Below are 24,988 nucleotides of genomic sequence, written 5' to 3'. Positions count from 1 at the left end.
TGTTAGCTGATCAGCCGTCTCCTTTCCCTGGAGTATAAGTGCCCTGAAAGCAGGGACTTCGCTTGTTTGCCCGCTTTGTCTCCATGCAGTGCCACATCTGGGAATTCATGCATGAGTTAGGGAACCACCATCATGCTGCTCTCCTTGTGTTTCTCTATGTTTTAAATATGCTTCTTAATATGTTCTTTACTTACTGATAGGTCGAGAAACTGAAAGCTGAATCTGGAAATCCATCTCTTCAGCAGAAGATACACTTGAAAGATAGAGCAGCTGATGCCAAAAAAATTCAGGATCTAGAGGGACAAGTATGTATTCAGGGTAAGTTTTCATTAAGATATTTCATATATAGTGCATTTCTATGTTCTCTTTTGCTCCAGGAGTTCCTACAAAATATATTAACCTGAAAATTCTTGTTTTTATTCATTTATTGTGATATAGAACTGCTCCTACTTTAAATAAACTTGATATGTAATATTTAAAGTAACTAATAAAAGTAGTAAGCAGCATCACTTTATATAATCTGTGGCTTTATACATAAAGGGTTTTTAGACTAATGTGCCTCATTAGATGGTAGAACTATTGATGGAAAGTTATTTTTGCATCCCAGCTCTTTTTAGGCATCTGGGAAGAAGGAAGTAGAAATCTGAAACACTGGGTGTGGAGTTAGAATTCCTTCTGTTGAAAGACAGGTGAGAGAGGAATACAGCAAGGGAGACCCATGAGCGGGGACCGTGGTAGTAGTGCTCGGGAAAGGTGAGACACCCTAGAAACAGCAGGCAGCCTTCCAAAGAGCTGGCCATAATTATGAGTTCTTGTTCACTGCACAGGCTTAGAAATATTTCATGGTCAATGTGGCTGGACGACGTTCTTCAAAAATCATTGTACACTGATTAGGGTAAAGATTTTTTTCATTGATGTAGTTTTTTAGGGTGAAATATTAACTTTTTCATTCTACTTTTAAAACTAAAGTAACACTTTTATTCATAACTAAATATTAAACAAAATAAGGATGTTCAGCCTCATTCATAAGGGAGCAAGATTCTGTAGTCAAGTCATGACACTTAAACATACAGGTATTATTCCATCACAAACCCAAAAAGTGAGGTCATCACTGGGCTGAATATTATCCCAGTTTTATGAGAAAGAAAAAAAACAAAATATTAACTTTGATACTTTCACAGGACCTGTTCTTTTATCAAAGGTAAAATTTGATAGTTTGGCTCAGTGGCCAGGAAAGAAACATGACAAAGGTAGTTTGAAGAGCTAGAAATATTCTGAAGTAAGTGTAGTCCAGGATTGCTTGGCATTTTTTCAGTGTTTAAGATTTAGAGTAGCCAGTTTATTTAAAGTGGGAGCAGTTCTATGTCAAAATAAATGAGTAAAAACAAGAATTTTCAGTGTTTAACATACAGAATTGTGACAGAGAGAAGACCAAAGAAACTCCCACTCCTCCTGGTAACTTCAAGAGAAGTAGTGTAGAGCTGAATGTATTAGAATAAAAAAATAAAGCATGTTTCAAAAGCAAAGTTAACACTTGAAGTGGTGATCCATATTGATGAGAAATATAATACTTTATTAAAGTAAATACTCTTTTTATTAACACTTTCATTAAAAATGTATTGCTTAATCATCTTAGATTATATCTTTCTAAAATATTACTCATTAATACCATTTTATATAGTTTGCTACATATACATTTCAGATCTTATTCAGTGCCCATGAACATTTCTAGCCTTATGATTTTAAATCTTTATATATATATATATATATATAAATCTATATATATATATGTATATGTATATATTTTTTTTTTGAGAGGGCATCTCTCATATTTATTGACCAAATGGTTGTTAACAACAATAAAATTCTGTATAGGGGACTCAATGCACAATCATTAATCAACCCCAAGCCTAATTCTCAACAGGCTCCAATCTTCTGAAGCATAATGAAAAAGTTCTTACATGGTGAACAGTGCAAGGGCAGTCATATCACAGAAACTTTCAGTTTTGATCATGCATCATGAACTATAAGCAATCAAGTCAGATATGATTATTCGTTTGATTTTTATACTTGATTTATATGTGAATCCCATATTTTTCCCTTATTATTATTTTTTTTTAAATAAAATGCTGAAGTGGTAGGTGGATGCAAGATAAAGGTAGAAAACATAATTTAGTGCTGTAAGAGGGCAAATGTAGATGATCAGGTCTGTGCCTATAGACTAAGTAATCTTAATATATATTTTATAATAAATGTATATCACAAAATATCTAGAATCATTTTGGAGCCATATTCTAAAATAGATTATAGATACATATGTATGAATTATAAAATAGATTATAATTATAGAGTAAAATATCTTCTTTTCTAAATAGCACATAAGTAAAAATGAAGCTAATTGGAATTGCATGTTACAATGAAAATTTCAGATTACATGCATTCATTCATGCTTTTATTTAATATAGTATTTCACAGGTTAATTTCCAGTGAGAATTTAAAAAATTTTTACTTTGTATGACAGCCACACTGATATCTGTAACCAAAGAATAATATTAAAAAGCAAATCAAAGAAGCTACCAATAAAATCTAATTTTCCCCAAAACTGTAATATACATTTCAAGATATCAAAATTAGGTTGAAACTGTGTCTTAAAATTTTCAGTGAATGCATTAATTATAAGTATATTAAAACAGTGATTTAAAAAAAATCTGTCTCTTTTCAATATACATGGTATATGCATGTATATATCTTTACATGCTCACATCTAATTACTAGTTTTTTAATACCAGAGGAAGCAAAACTGAAAATTTTGCAGATGTAATTATCAATATTTTTATCTGTATAAATATTTGTATTTATATCCCAATTTCCATTACATGTATGAATGTGCAAGCAATCTTCATGAATGGAAATATTTGCTATTAGTTTTGCAAATGATGTGACCCTTAAATACCTAACATGAACAATGTTCAGTCTGTAAATAGGATTTTCAGCACCAGCAACCTATCTTGTCTTAGGAAACATCATTTTTGAGACCAGATTATAATAAAAGCCAACATTATCAAGCCCTTACTATATGCTCTGCTACCTACACATTTTACCGGGAGAAATGTCATTTGATGCTCACATGTTTTCCAAAGATATCTTAAATCATAATATCTTTAGCAGAAACAGATATACACATATATGCATGTATAATAGCCAGCTCTAATCTCTGTGGACCCTGGTGCAGTTCCAGCTTACAGAAAGACCATGTGCTGTGTCATGGTAGACTGAATGAGAAGTGTTGTAAAGACATCATTAAATATCACCTATTCCTCCTTGCTTGCTAATTGAAAGACATCATTTTAAAATAGATTAAACATCTCTTTGAAATCTAAACATGATTGATATAGTATAATGTAAGTTTTATACATTAAACTGCTTAATTTTAATATACATCAGACCTTACAAATGTACAAAAATATTTTAATAGGTGAAGGAAATGGAAGGAATTCTAAGAAGAAGATTTCCCAGTTCTTTACCTGCTTTAATATTGGCTGCATCAGCAGCTGGTGATACAGTGGGCAGAAATACAGTAGAATTTATGGAAAAAAAGGATAAAAATAATGGAAGCTGATCTGGAGGGCAAAGATGAAGAAGCAAAGAAAAGCCTTCGTACCATGGAACAACAGTTTCAGAAAATGAAGGTCAGCACCAAGTAGCCGTGATGACGGGCTCAGAGGTACCAAGAGGACCGGAGGCTTCTTAGACGGCATTGTAACAAATAGCTGCGATCGTCCTTTCCCATGAAACCTTTGAGTGTTAACAGATGCGAAGGAAAACTAGGTCCTTCCTTTTTGTTTTCCGTCAGCAACTTTTTATTTCCAACATGGAATAATCAAGCAAAGGACAATCTTTACATAAGCCCCTCTCAGTGATATTAGAATTATTTGAAATTAAGTCATGAAAAGACAGAGTAAAACATCTGTTACATATTCAGTATAAATATTTTTCTGAATTACAGTGGTTGAAAACATTTGTCCGAATTTACCTGGACAACGGAGAGGGAATGGGACAGAGAGTAAATTTTTAGAATACAAGAGGCAGGGCAGTGTCTGCTGCAAATGTCTTACTGAGTTTTCTGAGTGCTCATCAGGAATGTATCAGAAAGTACAAGTGCCGCAATGACCAAATATGAAACAGGATGTGATACTTAATTTACTTCCTAAGAGCTTGTTGAGCGCATGGTCTCTGTAGTAATTCATGCCGGACGCTTTCACAGGCGTTTTGGTCCATCCAGTGTAATCTTTCCAATCACCTGTGAGAAATAGATCCTGCTGACTCACTTTGCAGATCAGGGACCTGAGATGTTCGCAGTTTAACTCCCGCCCGAGGTTCTGCCGCTGGCGAGACGCAGAGCAAAGCCTCCAACTTTGCGCCGCGTTGCTTCTAGGACGCGGACCTCATTCCTCATGGGTTTCTGTCCTCAGAGACGCAACGGTGGTAGAATGCTAAGTTTCAGAAACAGGAAAAGGTTGAAAACCTGGAAGTTCCTTGGCCTGCTAGTTAAGGTCTTACCAAGGAGGGGAGGTTTCCTTTACCCCACCCTCTTCAAATCTTTCAGTCACTTACCTGGTTCATTTTCTTGTCTCACTTCCCTAAATTCTGAGTTGCTCTCCTCCTTTAACCACCCAGTTTTCAGCTTCCCTAACTTAGCCTCTGATGTACTGTTAATTATGCCACTTTTACTCCTAAGTTTCTTTCAGTTCCTCTATTCCTTTTCATCACCATGTCACTCTCCTACCGTCATTAATAAAAGATGGCTCAATTACTGTTGGAACTTCCTGACTAGTCTACCCATACCCACCTCATTCACCCCATTCTCTAATCAGCTCTTGACACCAAACGCAAAATCATATTGTCATCTCTCTCTCTCTCTCTCTCTCACACACACACACACACACACACACACACACACACACACACACATGTCTTTGTTTATACCCCTCAATGACTTCATATGGCAGGCCCCTTTTTGCCCCGCAGTGCCTCCCCATGCCATGCGTCTGCTGCCCACTCACATTGACCTATTTATCCCCCTTGCCATGTGTCTTTCAGCCACAGTAATTTGTGTACTCTGCCCTCTGATGGTACTCTCTGCCCTCTCACAGTTAGGGCATCCTGTCCAGCTCTCAAAACAAGCATTGCTTCCCCTGTGAAGCCTTCCCTGGACTCGCAGGCAGACAGATTCCCTCTATAAGCACTGCATCCCGCACCCCTCCCCTCCACTGCATCCACCCCATCTGGAGGATCGTGAGTGACCTCTCCCCATCCAGCTTCTGGGAGTCACGACCACCCCACTTCTGCTCTCTGTTGTATTCCACCACTCAGCAAAGTACCTGACACAGAGTAGATGCTCAAACACTTTAACTAGTTAATCCAAAATTTGTAAGGTTATCAGGAGGATTGAGTGGCAGAGTGTATGTAAAGCCCTTGTGTCATACCTGGAGCACAGCAGACACTCAAGAAATGATTGCAATAATTACAGTTAATATTCCACTGACCAAAAAGAGGCATAAATTCCAACCCATGACCCCATTTTTATATATCTAAATCTACCCGTCCATTTTTCTTGTTTGCAGTCCCTGACTACTCCTGCCCTGGTTACTTTCTGCCTGTTCCTCTTTCATTTCTGATTCCCAGTACACACCAACCACTTGCTTGTCTTATATGGCTCTTCCTACTTCCAAAATGTCCCTGCCTCCACTTATCCTCAAATTTATACTCATCCCTCATGGCTGAACTTAAATGTGTAGTCTGCCCACCTTCACTCAGACATCCAGATAACTCAGGTGCCTCGACCCTCCTGCATCAGGAGGCCCACCATCCCAGTCATAGGACTCTGCAGCTACTGCTCTGTCACTCTCCTTAATCAGGCCAGGAACTCATAAGACAAGAACTAACTTTCTTTCCCTCTAGAATCTGGCACAGTGCCTGGCATTCAGCAGTAACTCAATAAATACTCATTAAGTAAATGAACAAACACTACTGCACCTCCCTACACAGAGTAAAGTATTAGATTATTACTTTTACAATACTAAAGCTCCAGTAAATAAATTCCAAGCTGACTTACTACCTAGGAGATTTCTAAGTTGATGTTAGAAAGTTGAAACTGTGCTATTTCTTAAAGACTTCAATACCAGCAGTTGCTTTCGCTATTCATCATCAGAGTATAGTTTGCATAGAGAAGGATACACAATAATAAGTTTGATTGTGAGATTTAAAATAAGTTCTGGGATATACAGAATGTCTAATGTAGTGTTTATAAAGCAAAATATCTAATGTAATGTTTATGAAACAATTTACTTATGAAATTATATAAAATACCTTGAGAATATACAATGGTATGACCTTCTAAGACTGGGATTTCAATACGTAACACAAGGAACATGGAATTGGAGGCATCAGGATATGTGATGACTGCCTGAATGAATGAATGGGAAAACGCAGGCCTTCAGTGACTAGTGAAATGTGTAGCAGTGGTTTGGCATTACATGGATTCTTTCCTTTCAGATTCGGTATGAACAGAGACTAGAGGAGCAAGAGCAGCTACTTGCCTCCAGATTGAGGGGAGCACCTCAGAAACAGCGTGGGGACCTCTCCAGAGTTAAAGCACTAGAGAAGGAACTCAGCGACATGAAGGAAGCCCATCAAGTCACTGTAAGAAACCTTGAAGCTGAGATAGGAATTCTTAAACATCAGAAAGCTGAATTGGGACTCAAAAAAAAAAGACTGAAAGATGATAAAGATTTCCAGTCTATAGAATTCCAGGTGGAACAGGCTCATGCCAAAGCTAAATTGATGAGGCTTAATGAGGAGCTGGCTGCAAAGGGGAGAGAAATACAAGACCTTTCAAAAACCGTGGAGAGGCTTCAGAAGGAGAGAAGGACGATTCTCTCTAGTCAGAGTTCCCAGGGCAGAGAGGAAGCGACTACAAACAGGGTGAAGAAAGGCGTGCCTGCAGGGAAAGGGGACGCGCTCTCCTCCTCTGCAGCGCTGGGGGGCAGACTTTACCAACCAGATGCTTTTACAGGTTCCCATCTTTCAAAGGTTTTACAGGAAAACTGCAGGTTGAAAAGTGAACTGCAGAGATTAACTGTAGAGAGGAATGAGCTGCAGATGAAATCTGATGTAGCAATGAATCAATTTGAAGACTCCATGAAAAGGTAAAATGTGAATTCAAAAATACATGGGGACATGAAAAGATAAAAATTTGAAAATTGTAAGATGTATTTCTTCCGGTAATTTGACCCTTAACTGAATTTATTACCAAATCACATTGCTAAGCGTAGATCTGTTTCAGAGTGAGATCCTCTACCTGTGCCCAGAATCCGATGAACTGGACTCTCCATGTCAAACCAAACCATGCACTTGGGCTGACCAGTCCTGTTTTTCTGCTAGTGTCCAAATGGTGTTGATAAGCTGACCCATTGGGCCCTCTTACAAACGAGTATAATAATTTATAATTACCACAGGAAAATGCTGCCACAAAATAGCCACTATTAAAACTAGTGATATTCTAAGAGGAAAAGGTCCTCTTTTCCCAAATAATTCTTATTAGTCTAGTGATCACACCCATTCATTCCTTGAGGAACGTGTCTGCTCATCCCTTGCTTCCCGAGAGTCTCAGATACTATCCACGGCCTCTCCCCTGAGCTGCCCCACATGCTCAGACCTTTGCACTTGATCAAACCAAGTGCTGGTCCTCTTTCAGCACCACTTTGCCGCCAGCAGCTTCTTTTATTTCTGCCTCACTTATTCTTAAATACAGCTCTCATCCTCACCCCTCTTGGAAACCTGGTCTCTCAGGAACGACCTTTCCCGGTCAGCGTGGTTTTACGTGACGTTGTTGACCACACCGCCTTTCCTGAAACGGTTTCCTCCCTTAGCCTCCATGACTCAGCAGCTCTGACCGAAATTCCTTTTCTCTTCCCTTTAACTGACTCCTGACTCTCATTCACCCTCCTTGAAAATCTGACTTTCTGCCACAGTTTCAGTTTTAGACTTTCTGTTTATTTTTCTCCATTGCTAAACTCATCACTCATATGGCTTTTATGAGCCATGACGTTAGATTTACTTTGCAAGACTTATTCTCTTCCCTGGGTTCATATATATGTGTATATATATTTTTTCCTTTGGATTCTTCCTCTTGTATCTCAAATATTATCTTTTCTACCTGTGAACTAGGTCCTCCTCCCAGCTTCCTCATCTCTGTTTATAACCATATTTTTTCAATTGCCAGGCGCAGCTTTACTTCCTTCATTTCTTGGGTTCCGTTTATGGGGTACTTTAGAAATAGGTCCCATCTTGCTTTCCTCCGAACTACAGTGCAGCGGCCTCCCTAGTACGCCAGCCGGTGCCCCACCCTGACCGCCCTGGTTTTGGTTGCTGTCTCCCCCATTCGTCTTGCTTAAAAACCGTTAGTATTCTTTAAGCACTCCTGTGTCTGAGTTACTCTGTTCTCCACTGACTCCCAGCTTCCTGAAGAATCAAGACTGAATTTCTCTGCCTGGTGTCACGAGTCCCCATCACTGGTCTAATACTCCACTGTGGGGCTCACTGTACTCGCTGCCTCTTGAATGTTTCAAGCCCTACTTCTTCCACCAAATACTTCCCTGAGCTTCGCAGGAAGTGTCCTGCTCCCACTTCCGACTCCTGGGTGACCTGTGATGTGTACCGAGAAAGCACTGTCCGCACACAGCCTTGTAGCGCCCGGGAACTGATATAAAATCACACTTACTCTGCAACCTGGTGTAGGAGCAGAATGAGCATCCGGAGCGCCCAACAAATGCTTACTGATTGATTGGCAGCCACACGTGACTGAATCATCGTGGCAACTATACTGCCTCCAAACTGAAACCTTGTTTCTTTAGTCCTGAATGCAATAGTAGCAGTGGAGCTGTTTGGAAGGAATCACATGTTTTCCTAGAAATAATTTAAAATAAAGATTTTTCCTATAAATTGTCCTAAACATAATTGGGAATTTTTTTAGTATCGTCAGTGTGTTTCTCAGATAACTCGGCCTGAGAAGTGAGGAGTAATCTTTCCTAGTCCCCCCGTTTATGAGCCATGACGTTAGATTTACTTTGCAAGGCTTGTTCTCTTCCCTGGGTTCATATATGTGTGTATATATCTTTTTTCCTTTGGATTCTTCCTCTTGTATCTCAAATATTATCTTTTCTACCTGTGAACTAGGTCCTCCTCCCAACTTCCTCATCTCTGCTTATAACCATATTTTTTCAGTTGCTGGGCCCAGCTTTACTTTTCGCGGGGTATGTACTCACGGGGCCAGGGTGGGAGGATGGGTGACCAAGGGTGACAGACTCTGGGGAGAAGTCCTGTGGGTCCTCTCTGCCCCACCCTACTGTCAGGGCTGTGCTACTGATGACACATCGCCCTGGGGAATTCAAATCTGCAGATTTCAACTGAAAGCCACAAAAATGAGCTCCATCTATAACAAGTGATCCCTGGTTGTGAGCTGTTGGGGTATGGTTGTTAGAGGCCAGCAGAGGCGAGGGCTTATGGAAGACCCTTTTCTCTAAGACCTGGGCCAGGCCTGACCCCACTCTCAAACCTGGGTCTCCTTGGCGGTGCTGTCAGACACAGATCCATGCAAATCCCTCCCCATGACCCGTTACCTTGATGATCTGTATTATATTTTAATGTATATGTGAATATATTGAAAATAATTTGTTTTTTCCTAGTTTTTATGGGTTTTTTTTTTTTTTTGCTTTTAGCCTCTCCATGCTAGGATCACAGGAAGACTTTGAAAGGACAGTTTAAGTTTTCCTGCAAGGTTTAATTTGTTATCATGTAAATATTCCAAAGCAAGCTGCCTTGTGGTTTCGGCCAGTCTTGTGCTATGTTGATAAGATTGATTTACTGCTTAAAATCACTTTACTTTATTCAATTTTTACTGAACTTTTTATGTAAAAAATAAAATCAATTAAAGAAAAAAAAAGATTTTAGGCTGTTTTTTACACTTTAGATCAGTTACATCATGGGTGCTTTAGCTATTTATGCTTTTCTTAGGACCCTAATCTCACTGTTTCCATGAAGAAATAATTCATATAGTCAAGTAAGCAATTGATAAATTTCTTTGTAGTTTCGAAATTTCCATATTAATATATATCAACAATGACTTACTAAGTACCTGTTTTGAGTCTCAAACCCTGTCATTTTTAAATAATTTTCCCAATAAGAGAGAAAATGTTTTTCTGTAAGAAATGTATCAAGTCTTTAGTCAGAACTTTACCATTTACTAACTGCCTCTGAGTGCATAGATTTTGTCACAGAGTAAAACCAATGGTTTCTCACACTTAATGGTACAAATGAATTACGTGCACATTACCCTGGGCCCTGATAATTGCCATAAAAATCACTGTATTGTTGTGACGCAGGAGCTAGCCTGGAGTCATATGCATAGACCAGGAACTGAGGCATGTTGCCTAGAGACAAAGCATTGGAGATTCTGTAGGGAATTGAGGTTACCCAAATAAAAGTCTGCACAAGAAAATCTGAGTTTATCTTAAAAGGTAAAATGTCAAGCCCTTTGCTTTAAATCCACGCAGACATTTAGAACCTTTAATTCCTTCCAAAAGTTCAGCCCCAGACGAGTCAAATGGAAGGCCCAGATTCTGAGGTCCAACTCTGCTGGGTTTGAACCCTGACTCTGCAGGTTAGTGATCTAGACCCCAGGTACATCACGCATTCGTAAACTCAAGTTTGTCCTTATAAAATTCAGCAAATAATAGCAAGCCCGTGGAATGCTTCTAAGAACTCAGAGGCAATAATGCATAAAGCTCCTCACACAGGACAATACTGGGGCACGCTCTCCCTTTGCTTCTCTAAGTTTCAGGCTTCTTACACTATTTTTGTGCTAACTGAATTGAAGAGCTGCTTTTGTGTGTGGTTTTCTTTAATTTGCTCTACAGGATCAAGGAAGATGCTGCAGCACACATCACGTCTTCCAAAGCCTCTCATCAGAGGGAAATAGAGAAACTCCTTTGCCAAAATGCATTAGAAAATTCTTCTTCCAAAGTAGCCGAATTAAATCGCAAACTAGCAATTCAAGAGGTAATGACTTAAACAAACTTTCTTTGGCTTTAACATGATTGTTTTCAGGACTGTTAACCAAACATTATTTAATTGGGAAATATTTTTTACTTTACTTTTTTGAGGTTGGTAATAGAAATGTGAAATGATTGGCTTTTTTGTTAATAGAACAAGATGCCATTACCATATGCTTAACTATTGTACTTTAAAATCATACCCTTTAAATATCTGATTTTACAATTTTGTCCCTACATTTCTCAAACAGGTCTTCTCCTAAGTTAGTTGTAATGGATGGTCAAGACCTTGGTACTTGAACTTGAATGTTGAACCATCCCCCTCCTTCCCAAGCCCCAGCTGACAAGTAATTATCCTAGTTGTTCTTCCTGCCCCATTACTTTTCATTCATTAAACAAATAATGATTCAGCGCCTACAGTCAGGCACTGGGGACAAAATAATGAACAGAGGGATAGACACAGTTGTAGGCACAGTTCTAGTATTATGAAGCATAGTCTCTAAGAATTACCACAGGGTAGCTGACAGCTCATCCACATTTCCTTGAATAAATGTATTTTCCTTCTTGGTTAGTGTATATATCTACTTGGAATATCTATGAATATCTACTGTTTGGCCCATCTTCTGTGCTTGTTAGCAAGGTGAAAACACAGCATTAAAGTAGAATTTATATCCCCAACTTATTTTCAAATCATGTCCCCAGAAAAGAAAAAGGAAAAAGCACATAGGGCAAGAAGGTAGCAGTTTGTAAATCAAGTTGAAGAATATATGAATATTCATTGTACTCTTCTTTTCTGTAGGTTTTAATTGTAAAACACAAGCTGAGGGGGGAAAAACTTCAAGAATAATTATCTTACCACCACCTCTCTCATCAATAATTATTTAATAGTCTTGATTAAAAACAAATCCCTTAATTGGGGAAGTTTAAATATGGACTGGATATTAGATATTTTGAAATTATCATAAATTTTCTTAGGTATAAAAATGTTATTGTGGTTTTATGAGAAAATGCCCTTATAAGGATGCATGTTGAAATATTTGGAGTATTTAGGGTGAAATGTAATGAGGTTCGTAATTGAATTTCAAGTAGCTTGGAAAAATGAATATTTTAATGAAAAATGTAAAGTGCTTTACAAAAGTAACCATTATACAGCTTTGCAAATAACTTGTATAGCTTCTTCCCACGTAGGAGTGGGATGGTAGTGGGCAGTGTAAACATTGTACCAAACGACTACAGACTGAGGAGCAGTCCAGGAGAGGCAGGAGGAGTGGTGGCATTGTGCTGGAGGGCCCTGAGGATTACTTTCCCAGAGTTTTAAGTGTAACATGGTAAACTGTGTGTTAAATGAAAGTCAGCACAGTCTGATCATAAAAATAGTAATTTTTTTAAAAAGCATTAGAGATAAGAGATAAAAATGTTCCCTAAGTTTTTTCAGTTTCTTGATGGAAGTATTTATAAATTTTGGTTTCTTTGTCTAAAAATATAAGTGACAGTTATTTCTAAAAAAAGACAGCTATTATTAGGCTCATGTTGTCTTTATTCAGTCAATTGCCCTTTAATAGAAACATTGTCCTACTTATGCCCAGTGTTACAAAGATAAGTGGTCACTTTTCAAAATGCTTGGACTTTATGGAGGTTTATTTTAAAAGGTATTTTTTTGGAACTTCAGAAGAAGAGTACTAAAGAAACCAAATAGATTATATTCATTACTTTGTGATACATATGATGCTTTATATTAAATGTTGAAAAAAACAAAATAAATTTATTCTGTGAGTTTAATTAATTCAACAGACTTTATACCTGTGGCAGTTTATTTCTGACATTGAATTTGGTCATTTTAAAATATTAAGATATTTTTAATATTTTAGAACAAAAATAGTTGGGTTTCTTTGTGTCTCAAATAATGTTCAAGGAAAAACTTATTTACATTGTACTTCTAACATAATTTCCTAGGTACTAATAAAGCATTTCCAAAATCAGGTTAATGAGCTGCAGGGTAAACAGGAGTGTCTTGTAGTTTCTCAAGTTCGAGAAGAAATTCTACAGAAAGAAGTAAGAAATAAACAAAATATTGAGCCAGCGTAACATTTCTTAACTGTTTCAATCATATTCATCTTTCTGTATAAATGTTTAACTTAAATGCAGAAATAGATATAACCTGAAAATACCTGTCACCTGTCAAGAACATATTTGTGACTTCTTTATGGAAATAATGCTTTCTCCAGATGAAGCTCAAATATTTAAGTGATTAACTTATATATTTGTGTTTGTTGTTGAGATTTTCTGGGCAGTGGGGAATTGAATGGTTAAAGTCATTTCTACATTAAGTACTACACTATTTAATTTGGTAAAGAAATAGGTAAAGCAATCATGGCAGTGATGCTGGATTACCCAGGACAGTATCACCACAGGAATTAGATCTCCCTGCAAATACACCATTTTTATGACTCTAAGATCCTTCTGTTTCTAGAAAGTCCAAAAAAACAGGTAAGCTGTGCTTTCTATTCTTTGAAGCATATACAGCATTTTTTTATTACTAAGGGATTTATTAAATTAGCACAAGCAAACCAACTAATTGTATTATGAAATGTTAATATGTTTGTGAGTTTCTCCTCATTGATTTCTTGTTTCATACCATTATGGTCAGAGAAGATACTTGATATGATTTCAGTCTTCTTGAATTTGCTAAAACTTGTTTTGTGGCCTAACATATTTTCTGTTCTCAAAAATGTTATGTGTGATTGAGAAGAATGTGTCTTCTACTGTTGCTGAATTGAATATTCTGTCTATGTCTGTTATGTTCATTTGGCTTATGATGATGTTTAAGTCTCCTGTTTCCTTATTCTGTTTCTGGGTGGATTATCCATTGTTAAGCGTGAGGTATTAAAGTTCACAACTATTATTGTACTGCTGTTTATTTTTCTTTCTAGCATTGATTTTTTTGCTTTATATATGTGGGTGCTCCAAAGTTGGATGCATAAATAATGGATATGATTGGTGTATCTTCTTGAAAGATTTACCCCTTTACCATTATATAATGACCTCCTTTGTCTCTTTTTACATTTTAGTTTAAAGTCTGTTTTATGTAAGTATGGCTACACCTGCTTTGTTTTGTATACAATTTGTTCGAATGTCTTTTTCCATCCCTTCACTCTCAGTCTATCATTGGATCATGTTTTTGTTTGTTTTTTTAAATCTATCCTGCCATTTTGGGAGTTTTTTTTTTTTTTACTGGAGACTTTAATCCTTTTATATTTAAAGTAATTACTGATAGATAACAATTTGCCATTGCTATTTTGTTCATTATTTTCTAGTTTCTTGTTTCATATCCTTCCATTTTTTGGTGTGTTTTGATTTTGGTACCAGTACGCTTTTACTTCTTTATAGTCATCTGTGTAAATACTAAGGTTTTTCCCATGTGGTTACCATGAGGCTTACATAAAATATATGTAACGTAATCTTAAATTATAACACCCTCTTTTAAGCTGGTAACAAGTTAACTTCAATAGAATTCCTAAACTTCACATTTGTACTTCTCCCTCTCCCAGTTTAGGTCATTGATGTTATGGTTTATATCTTTTATACCATTTAATAGCAGATTATTATAACTATGGTTATTATTACCACAGTTGTTTAACTCTTAGAGTTATAAATGAATTATGCCCCACCATCACCATATTACAAAATCTAACTTACTCTATATATATCATTATCAATGAGTTTCACATTACCTTCTTAAGTTTTTGCAGCATTAGTTACCATTCTTTTATTTCCCCTCAAAGAATCCCCTCTTTGTAAGGCAGGTGTAGTGGTGATGAGCTCTTGCAGCTTTTGTCTGTTCAGAACCTATAGTTCTGAGGAACAACTTTCCTATGTGTGGAATTCTTGGTTGACAGTTTCTTTCAATATTTTGAATCTGTCAGCTAGTTCTCTGCCCTGAAACACTTCATTTAAGAAATCCACAGATAGTCTTATGACAGTTCCCTTGTATATAAATTTTTCCTCTTCTCATGCTGCTTTCAAAATTCTTTGTCTTTGACTTCTGACAATGATGGTGTGTCTCCGTGTAGCCCTGTTCAGGTTCAACCTCCTTGGGGTCAGTTGGCTTCACAGATCTGGATATCCACTTCTCTCCCCAGATTTGGGACATTTCAGCCATTATTGCTTTAGGTATACTTTCTGACTCTTTCTCTTCCTCTGGAATTACCATAATGTGGATATCGTTTCTTTTATTTGTGTCCATTCAGCCCCATAGGCTTTCTCCATTTTTATTTTCCTTTTTGCTCCTCTGACAATTTTAAATTGCCTGTATTCTGGATTGTGGGCTCTTGTCTTCTACATGGTTGAGTCTGCTGTCCAGGCGCTCTTGGATTCTTTAGGCCAGTCATTGTATTTTCAGCTCTAGGATTTCAACTTGTTTTGGAGTTTTTTGATGGTTTTGATTTCTTTGTAAAACTTCTCATTTTGTTCATGTAATGTTTTTCTAATTTTGTTGTCTGTATGTTCTTGTTCTCTAAATTTAAGAGTTCCTTGATAGTTCATAGATGTCCATTTCTTTATGGTCAATTCCTAGAGCTTCATTACTTATCTTGATGGTGGTTTACAGATTTTCATGGTCCTTGATTCCTTTTTCGTTATCTGCATATTTGAGAAACCAGTCTTCTCTTTAATATGTTACAGGTCCGACTTGGCAGAGACAGTTCTTCCCAGTCGGCTCAGTTTGGGCTTCTGGGTATGTCTGCTGGTAACATTCCTGGGCAGGAGGAGCGTGCCCTTGGGGCCTGTTTTTGGGTGAGGCCACTGCCCCAGCTCTCAGGCTGGGTGAGTGGGGTGCCAGCTGAGCGCAGCTGGGTGAGATTTCTGCCTTGGTTCCCTGCCAAAGTGAAGCAGGAGGACGATGGCCTAGTATGGAATTCTTGGTTGGATTTTGTCCACTGGTGGGAAACCCTGTTTGCCTGAGTTCTCCGGTCAGGCTCACTAGCCTCTCATGACTGAGGGTTATATTCAGCAGTAGGTGGGGCTATGGGCCCCATCAAGGCCTGCTCAGCTCGGTGTTTGGAGACCCAAACCAGGCAAGACCTGTGCCGTGCATTCTCTGGCCAGACAGAGTGAGTGAGAGTCTGTGCTCTCTTCAGGTGCCTTTGTAAGCAGGGCTGTTGCAGGTTTGCACAGCTTCCCGTGTGTTGCGGTTGGACCCGCGGTCAGGCAGGCTGAGAGCTGTAGGCAGCAGTGGTTGGGGGCCTTCAGTCAGTCTCCTTCCCGGTTCAGGCCATGGGAGACCCAGCTCCAATACCAGTGACGTTGTTTGTCTGTGGTCCTGACCCAGCCAAGCAGCCTAAGTACCCTGGCCAGACAGGTCACTGGCTTTGCTTTGCAGACTGTCAGCTCTGACATCCATACTCTGCTCTAGTGTCGCTGGGCTACTCAGCTTTCCAGATGTTCCATCAACTTCCTGGTCGGGTGGGGCTGCAACCGTCACTTAGAAGTGGTCCAGACCATGACTTAGCTCACATGCCTGGGAGGGTACAGACCGGGCGCCAGGGCTGGCAAATCTCTTCATTCAAGGACCCAGATCAGGAGACCTACACCCTCACCCCACTACCTTGTCAGACGGCACCACTGACTTGGTTCTACACATGAGCAAAACTGCCAGTTGGGATCGCTGTCCGGGTGCTGCAGGTCTGCCATGGAACTCAGTCTGCCATGACCCCAGTGCCAGGGTTCTCACCAGCCCCTCCCTACTTCTCCATCACAGTCAGACTCCCAGTAGTCAGTCTCACGGAGTCCCCCATAATCTCCATGGGGCAAGACCAGAGTTGGGGCTTCCAGGGAGTAAAACACATGCTGCAGAGCTGGGTCTCCATCCCGGGCTCTCCTTTCCACCTGGAGGAGCCACAGGCTCGGGAGATCTCTGTCGGTGAGGTGTTACCAGCCTGGCAAAGGGGCGGTGTGGGCAGCATGCAGCTGCTGCTCCTACTTTTCTAATATGGCCTGTCTTGGTCAGGCTGGTGCAGGAGTGCTTCAGCCCCAGCCTCGTGTTCCAGTATTCTCTTGGTAGTGGCGTCTTGTCCATGAATAGCTGTTAGCTGTTCTTGTGAAGGGGAGCATGAATAACCTATGTCACCATCGTGACATCACCCATCCCATCTTTATATCTAATATATCTTTATTACCACTTTTGCTATACATTTGTATAATAGGCAAATAGTAATAATAAACATTTGTTCAGTAGGTACTAGGCACTGTGTGAAGTGCTCTGTGTTTCTCAGCATAACCCAAAAGTATTGTTGTTATTTTCCTTTTATAGATGAAGACATTGATACTACAAAAAATGACATAACTTCTCTGAGGTTTACCAATCAATACATAGAAGTGCCAGCATTAGAATCTAGGGCCTCTGATACTAGCTCCCAGGCTCCCAATTACAGTTCACCAGTGCCTTCCCTTTGGACATTCAGGCTGTTGCCATTTGGTACCACATAGGTTTTCTGTAGTATCAAGTAGCAGGAAGCATTTTTGATCATGCATTTTTTGTCTGTTTGCCCGTTTACCTCCAGAGAATAATAAATTCACTGAACTACAAGGATTTTCTTAAAAATATTCAACTTTATACTCTTAAGAGTTACTTTTAAATGAGTACAAATGAAGGGACATTTTCTCTTTGTCTGGAACCAAGTTTCTAAATTTATGTAATTTACAAATGAATAATCAGTGAAAGGTGAATTCATTAATTAATTCATGAATAATAGTTAAACACTCTCTGTCATGCATAGCTACAGGTGGTGGGGATACTGAGAACCAAGTAGACAAATTCCTGCTCTCATGGAGCTTATGCATTACTTGGGGAATCAGACAATAAATGTAAGGTTTGATAAATAAAAGTAACTGAGACAACATGTATAAAGTACATAGCATAGTGCCAAGCACATGATAATGTCATGACTTAGTACTACTTGTCATTTAAGAATCAGTTTAAACCTAGCTGCGTCCAGTGAACAGGCCTCCACTCTAAGTTCTGTGTCCCTCCCGCATCCCCATCTCTCCACCGTAGCGCACCCGATGAGAATTCCTATCCATCTGACTGCTCTCACTGGGCTAGAACTTCCTGTCTGGTGTCCCAGGAGTGGGTTACCTATGGATCACGAGATAGTAATAGCTGGAAGTGTTCTTATGACAAACTCAGAATCATTGTTTAATCTTTGTAAAGTTGACAGAAAAGTTGATATTTGACCAGTATGTGTATGACAATGCCTCTGACAACTTCCTTAGTTCAATAATCCTTTTTGTTTTGTTTTGTTTTGTTTAGCTACAATTTTTAATAATCATTGTTTTAGCATATAAGATTTTTACACCCAGCACCCATCACCACAGCATGTTCTGTAAGGCCTCTCCCTGGCCCTTCTGCAAACCATACCAATTCACATCTGCATGTTTCTTTTTTCACTGATGATGCCATTAGGGAATGTTCCACATTTAAAGTATTTAGACTTGACTCACAAGATTTAATTTACTTGTATTTTCACATTTTTTAACTTACTTAGGAGAAGTATGTGGGGTTTTTTGTTTTGTTTTTTACTGTTATTGTTATTAGGTAAAACATTGAATTTGTTCATTTTAACCATTTTCATTTGCTTGTTTTTTACTTTGCCTTTTGATGTTAACAATTGCTAAACTATCATAATTATATAGCATAAAGAAAATGCAATTAATTGTTTCACTAAACCCAATTTAGAGATTCCTCACATCTCCATTTTACTCCTGGTGCCCCCAAATATTACCATTTTCTCTGTGAGCCATGGTATGAAAAAGGAGGTACTGCACTACACCAACCCTCCATGAAGACAGGGACTGTGTCTTTAGTGTCTGCATCCTCATGACCTAAACAGCAGCCAGCACAGAAAGAGTTCAGTACTTCATTATCTCTACTTTATACACATACATTTATTTGTGGAGTGAATTATTATAAATTATAGCAATAAGATCTAGAAGAGAATTGCAAATAGAATTATAGGGAGTGGACTAAAGAAGGATCCATAGTTTTTGAATTCCTTCTGTGTGTTGGGTGCTTTCAATGTGTTATTTAATCCCAAAAGTAATCACCTATTAAACACTTTATGGCAAAGCTGAATACAGCAAAGAGAATGCCCAACTTCATTTTGAGTGCCATAACCAGCCTGGTATATGTGGGAGGGAGAAGGCAGTCCTGTCATCTGGAAACTTTTGGAACATGAGGTCATTTCAGGGCTAGGATGAACCTTTACTTCCTAGATGTATGGAATGACAGCTATTAATTATTCTAACTACTCAAGATACCTTTGTAACAACAAACCTCTTATCTAGAGAAGTTTATACAGAGAAGAGGTGATGAACATTTTTACCCCTTTAAGATGACCTGTTAAAAAATTACTTCCTTATCATAGTTTTTCATTTACTTCTTACCTCAATTTTAGATAGCAGAACTCTTAGAGGAATTGAAAGAAACCAAAGAAAACCGTAAACCAGACATGAACAAAGAGAGCAGGAACTTCAACAGGTAAAGTAGTAAATCACATTTACATATTATAAAATTCACCACTTTTAAGTATCTCTAGCTTGCTATAGTATTGTCATCCCTAGCAAACTTCTTATTGTTCCCATTGGGTATTGAGTTTATAAAAAAAATAAATGTATACGTTTTGAGACAAAATAAGACTTTAAATCTCAAATACCTAAATATTGGTATGCCTTTTATCTGGAAAAATAGAGAAGCAACTTGTATCATGTTCTTTCTTAATTACTGATTGGTACTTAAAAAGTTTGGCATTTAAACCCTGGGAACAGGGCTTTGTTTGGGAAACATGTTCCATATTCAAGTGATTTCAATAAATGTTTGTAAGAAATCAATTTACATTAAAATGTGATCATTTAAAATAATATGTGCCTACCACTAGTAGTATGATTACTGCACTTAATTACAAACAAATTAATTAATAGAAATTAAAAATAACAGAACTAAGGGCATGATTTGTTTTTAGGTGCCAGCCTTGGTGCTGTTATTAGCTTCACATAAACAGTGTATTAATCTGCTTGGGCTGCCACAACAAAATATCATAAACTGGGTGGCTTAAACAATAGAAATAACATTTCTCACAGTTCTGAGGCTGTAAGTCCTAGGTCAAGGTTACAGCTGACTCAGTTTCCAGTGAGAACTCTCCTCTTTGATTTGCAGGTGGCCCTGACTATGTGTGTGGACTGCAGGCTGGGGGAGGGGAATAAAGAAAGAGTTCTCTGATGCATTTGCTTACAAGGACACTGCTGCACTCTGATCAGGGCCCCACCCTTATTGCTTCAGTTAACTTTAATTAGTTCCTTACCCTAAATGTGGCCACACTGTGGGTTGCAGCTTCAATAGATGAATGCGAGTGGGGGCACACAAAAATGTTCCATCTGTAACAGTATAAATTTATATATTCTTTGAAAATAAAAAATGTATACATGCAAAGCTTTATGGTTGACATGCGGTCCACAGAGAAACCCTAGTTCTATTAAATCATATCAAGATTGTAGCTTTTCATCATTATAGGAACTTTGAAATATAAAATGGAGAACAAAGAAATTATTATAACTGATTTCTCATTCTTACTCTTGGACTTTTATTTGTGGACTGCTCTTAAAAACATGGAATACCAAGAAAACATCAGCCTTAGCAGAACTGAGGCATCATAGTGCATCACCATTTCAACAGACACACCTGTGTGTGTATAGGACTTTGTAATTCCTGTTCTAGAAAACGGTTATAAGTTGATAAATTTGTTTAACATTACCTTTTTACTTGTTATAAGCACATACTTTATTATAGCTTTATCACCAATAATTGTTATAGTCTTGTTATAAATACAACTAATATGTACACAAATAAGTTATATAGTACACAGTACAATTCTAAAATATATACAGGATTATTTTTCAACAAATACATGTATATCTTAAATATATAATTTCAATATGGTCTACAAAATTGGCTTTTATTTGCCTAAGCAAAAATGTAGTAGGACTTGTAGGACATCCTTGTAGGACATTTATAGAGAAGGTGATAGATGTGTTTCATATACAACATGGTAAAACGCTAAATTAGGATGTCATCAAGATGTCCTCACAGATCATTCCTGACTTCAGTCTCCCTCACAAGAAGACCAACTAGCATGGAGAAGACACACCTGTGAAAATCCCGGACACAGAGGTGCGACTGCAGCACCCACTTGGAGCACAGAGACCAAGAAGGACGGCATTAGAAGGGTAAGAGGAGTGTCCACACACTGAAGGCATCCTCCTCACCCAGCTAGCACAGCACTGCAACAGGGGCTCCCAGGAACCTACGGTTTCTCCAGTGGGAAAAAAGAGAGCCCAGGGTTAACACTGAGCTCACCCACCATTATGGGTTGCTTCCCAGGAGGCCCACTCATTTCTCAAATTATAGGAGTTTCAGGAAGAATCTGTGAAGCTTGACCACAGGACATCAAATTGTGATCAAAAAAAGGGTTACAGCAAGCACCACTCAGCTCTTGGTAGCCTGAGGCCCTCCTCAAAGCTGTATCAAAGTAGAGAGAGAACCAGTGCTGCATCCACTGCAGAACCAACACGGTGGCCAGAACCAAGACTACTGGGAGTCGGTGAGCAGTTTGCCTCATTCAGGACCCAAACAACAGCACCCGCCAGCCTTGGAGCCAGTTCAGCCACTGTGCTTGGACGGGGAAGCTAATTAATCATCCCATCTATTGCTGAATACAGCCTCCCGTCACATTTAACCAAGAAGCCCATAGCCCATCCTACAGCTCTTTACAATGGCATTTGTGCAGAAAGCCCAGCCAGCAGGTCTGCCTGTCTGAAGAGTTAAGCCAATTTACTTAGTAACACCATCTGTCCAGGGTTCTTTGTCCACAGTTCTACCTGATTTGGGTCCCCAAACAAAGATCAGTGCCCACCTTGGGAAAGGAAGCTAATTCCTAGCCCCATGTACTGTGGAGTATAGTGCCCAGCAGTACCCAACTAGAAAGCCTGACTAGAGAATCCAGATTCCTGTAGAGCACATCCTATAGCAGTGCTTGGGCAGCAAACCAAGCTACCAGTCCTACCCAGCTGTTCCCAGCTGCCAGCATCCCCCTGTCCTCAGTGCTCAGGCAGCAGCCTCATCCAAAAAAGAGACCCCAGTAGAGTAGACAGCCCCACCTGCCCAGGAATGCCACCAGCTGTGCCCTGTCCAAAACCCTGAGCTGAGCTGACTGGCAAAGGACTGCCTGTGGAAGCAAACTTGTAAAGTCCAGAAGAGGAGACCAGTTAAATGCACAGATATCAACTCAAGGGTCATGAAAAATCTGGTAAACATGACACCATCAAGGGAAGCTAATAAAGATCTAATAACTATTCATAACAAAATGGAGATCTGTGGACTGTTCTGACAATTCAGAATAATCCTTTTAGTGAAGTTTAGTGCACTATAAGAACACTCTGAAAGACAACTTCCTAAACAAAATTAGAAAAATAACGCATGAGCAAAAACAAGTTCAATAAAAAAATGCAAAACAAAAAAAAAAACACTTCCTTGAGCTGAAGAATACAATGACAAAATAGGAATTCAAAGGACAGCTTCAACAGAAGATTTGACCTAACAAAAGAAAGGTCATTTGAAATTACCAGTCAGAGGAACAAAAAAGGCAAAGAGTGAAAAAGTGAGGACATCTTACAGAACTTATGGAGGCACCATCAGAACAAACTATCCCCATTACAGAAATCCCAGACAGGGAAAAGGACAAGAGCAGAAAGCATATTTAAGGTAATAATGAAGCTTCCAAAATGGGAAAAACATGGATATCCAGATTCATGAGGCCCAGAGGAGCACAAAAGGATTGAACTTAAAAAGTGCTGAAACAAGAAACATTATAATTGTCAACAAGTGAAAATGAAAAGATGCTATTTAACAGTAAAATCATAAATGTGGGTATAAAAATGAATAGTAATAGTAAACATTGTCAAAGTCAGATTCTCTACTGTTATAGTGGTAACACATAACTCACTTAGTACTCTAGGTTAAAAGTTAAAAAATAAGCATATTAAAATAGTCTTAACTACATCAATTTGTTATGGGTACTCAATATTAAAAATAGGCAACTTGTAAATGGGATTCAGCAAAAGCAGCTCTATAAGGGAAGTTTATAATACAGACCTACTTCAAGAAACAAGAAAAATCTCAATCTAACCCTACACCAAAAGGAACTAGAAAAAGAACAAACAAGGCCAGTTAACAGAAGGAAGGAAATAATAAATATTGAAACAGAAATAAATGAAATAGACTAAAAAAATAATAGAAAGAATCAATGAAACTAAGAGCTTGCTCTTTGAAAAGATAAAGTAGAAAAACCTTTCACTAGACTCATCAAGAAAAAAAGGGGACACTAATAAATAAAATGAAAAAAGACTGACACTACAGAAATGCAAATATTTATGAGAGATTTCTATGAAAAATAATATTCCAACAAATTGGACAATCTAGAAGAAATGGATAAATTCCTAGAAATATGCAATCTCCCAAGACTGAACCAGGAAGAAATAGAAAATTCGAACAGACAGATTACTAGTAATGAAATCGCAGCAGTATTTTTTAAATTAAAAAAAAAACACCAGGACCACACAGTGTTTCACAGAATTCCACCAAACATTTAAAGGAGAGTCAATGTCCATCCTTCTCAAGCTATTCCAGAAAAATTGAAGAGGAAGGAAAAATTCCAAACTCATTCTGTGAGGTCAGCATTACCCTGATACCAACCAGGCAAGCACACTATTAGAAAAGAAAATTATAGGCCAACATTCCTGATGAACATACATGCAAAAATCTTGAATATTAGCAAACTGAATCCAACAATACATTGAAAGGATCACATACCATAATCATGTGGAACTTATTCCAGATATACATGGACGGTTCAACATCTGTAAATCAATGTGATACACCACATTAACAAAAGGAAAGATAAAACTGTATCATTTCAATAGATGCAGAAAAGCATTTGACAAAATTAACATCCACTCATAATAAAAACTCAACAAAGTGGGTACAGAGTGAATATACCTCAGTACAGTAAAGGCCACATACAACAAACCCCAACACTAACATCATAATGGTGTAAAGCTGAAAGACTCATTATAGCTTTAAAGACACACATAGAGAGTGAAAAAACTGAAAAAAGATATTTCAAGCAAATGGTAATCAAAAAAAGGCAATAGTAGCTATGGTTCTATCAGGCAAATTAAAATTTTAAACTAAAAGAAGAGAAAAGGTAAGTATGTAATGATAAAGTAGTCAATACATCAATAAGATAATTGTAAATATGCACCCAGATCAGAGTACCTAAATATATAAAACAAACACGAATTAAAAGGATAAATGAACAGCAATACAATGGTAGGGTACCTCCCCAGTCTGAGCAATGAATAGATCATCTAGACAGAGCATCAATAAAGAAATAGTGGGATTTGAACAACAGTCTAAAAAATGGACCTAACAGACTTATACAGTACATTTCCATCAATAACAGAATACATATTCTCTAGCACATATGGAACATTTTCTAGGATAGATAGTATGTTAGGCCACAAAACAAGTCTGATCAAATTTGGGAAAATGAAAATCATATCAAGTACCTTCTTTGACCATAGTGGTATGAAACAAATCAATAATGAGGAAAACTCACAAATACATGGAAATTAAGCAACACTCTCCTGAACAACCAGTGGATCAAAGAAGAAATTAAAAGTGAAATTAAAGAGCATTTTGAGACAAATGAAATTGGAAACACAATATACCAAGACTTACAGAACACAACAAAAGCAGTTCTGAGAGGGAA

The 24,988-nt window shown here is 38.1% G+C and overlaps 1 protein-coding gene across 1 annotated transcript in view; it reads left to right on the top strand.

Annotated features, from left to right (window-relative positions):
• The window catches only part of LOC140845326 (centrosomal protein of 162 kDa-like), a 101,704-nt gene that overhangs the window by 72,177 nt on the left and 4,539 nt on the right, over positions 1-24,988 (top strand). Inside the window, 6 exon segments of the mRNA XM_073219300.1 lie at positions 201-305; positions 3,476-3,592; positions 3,594-3,689; positions 6,556-7,208; positions 10,977-11,118; positions 19,562-19,644. Of these exon segments, the coding sequence (XP_073075401.1) occupies positions 201-305; positions 3,476-3,592; positions 3,594-3,689; positions 6,556-7,208; positions 10,977-11,118; positions 19,562-19,644 (1,196 nt within the window).

The sequence above is a fragment of the Manis javanica genome, chromosome 13, assembly GCF_040802235.1.
Source record: "Manis javanica isolate MJ-LG chromosome 13, MJ_LKY, whole genome shotgun sequence".
NCBI lineage: Eukaryota > Metazoa > Chordata > Mammalia > Pholidota > Manidae > Manis > Manis javanica.
The sequence above is the reverse complement of the archived record's forward strand: the minus strand, read 5'-3'. Positions and strand labels throughout refer to the sequence as shown.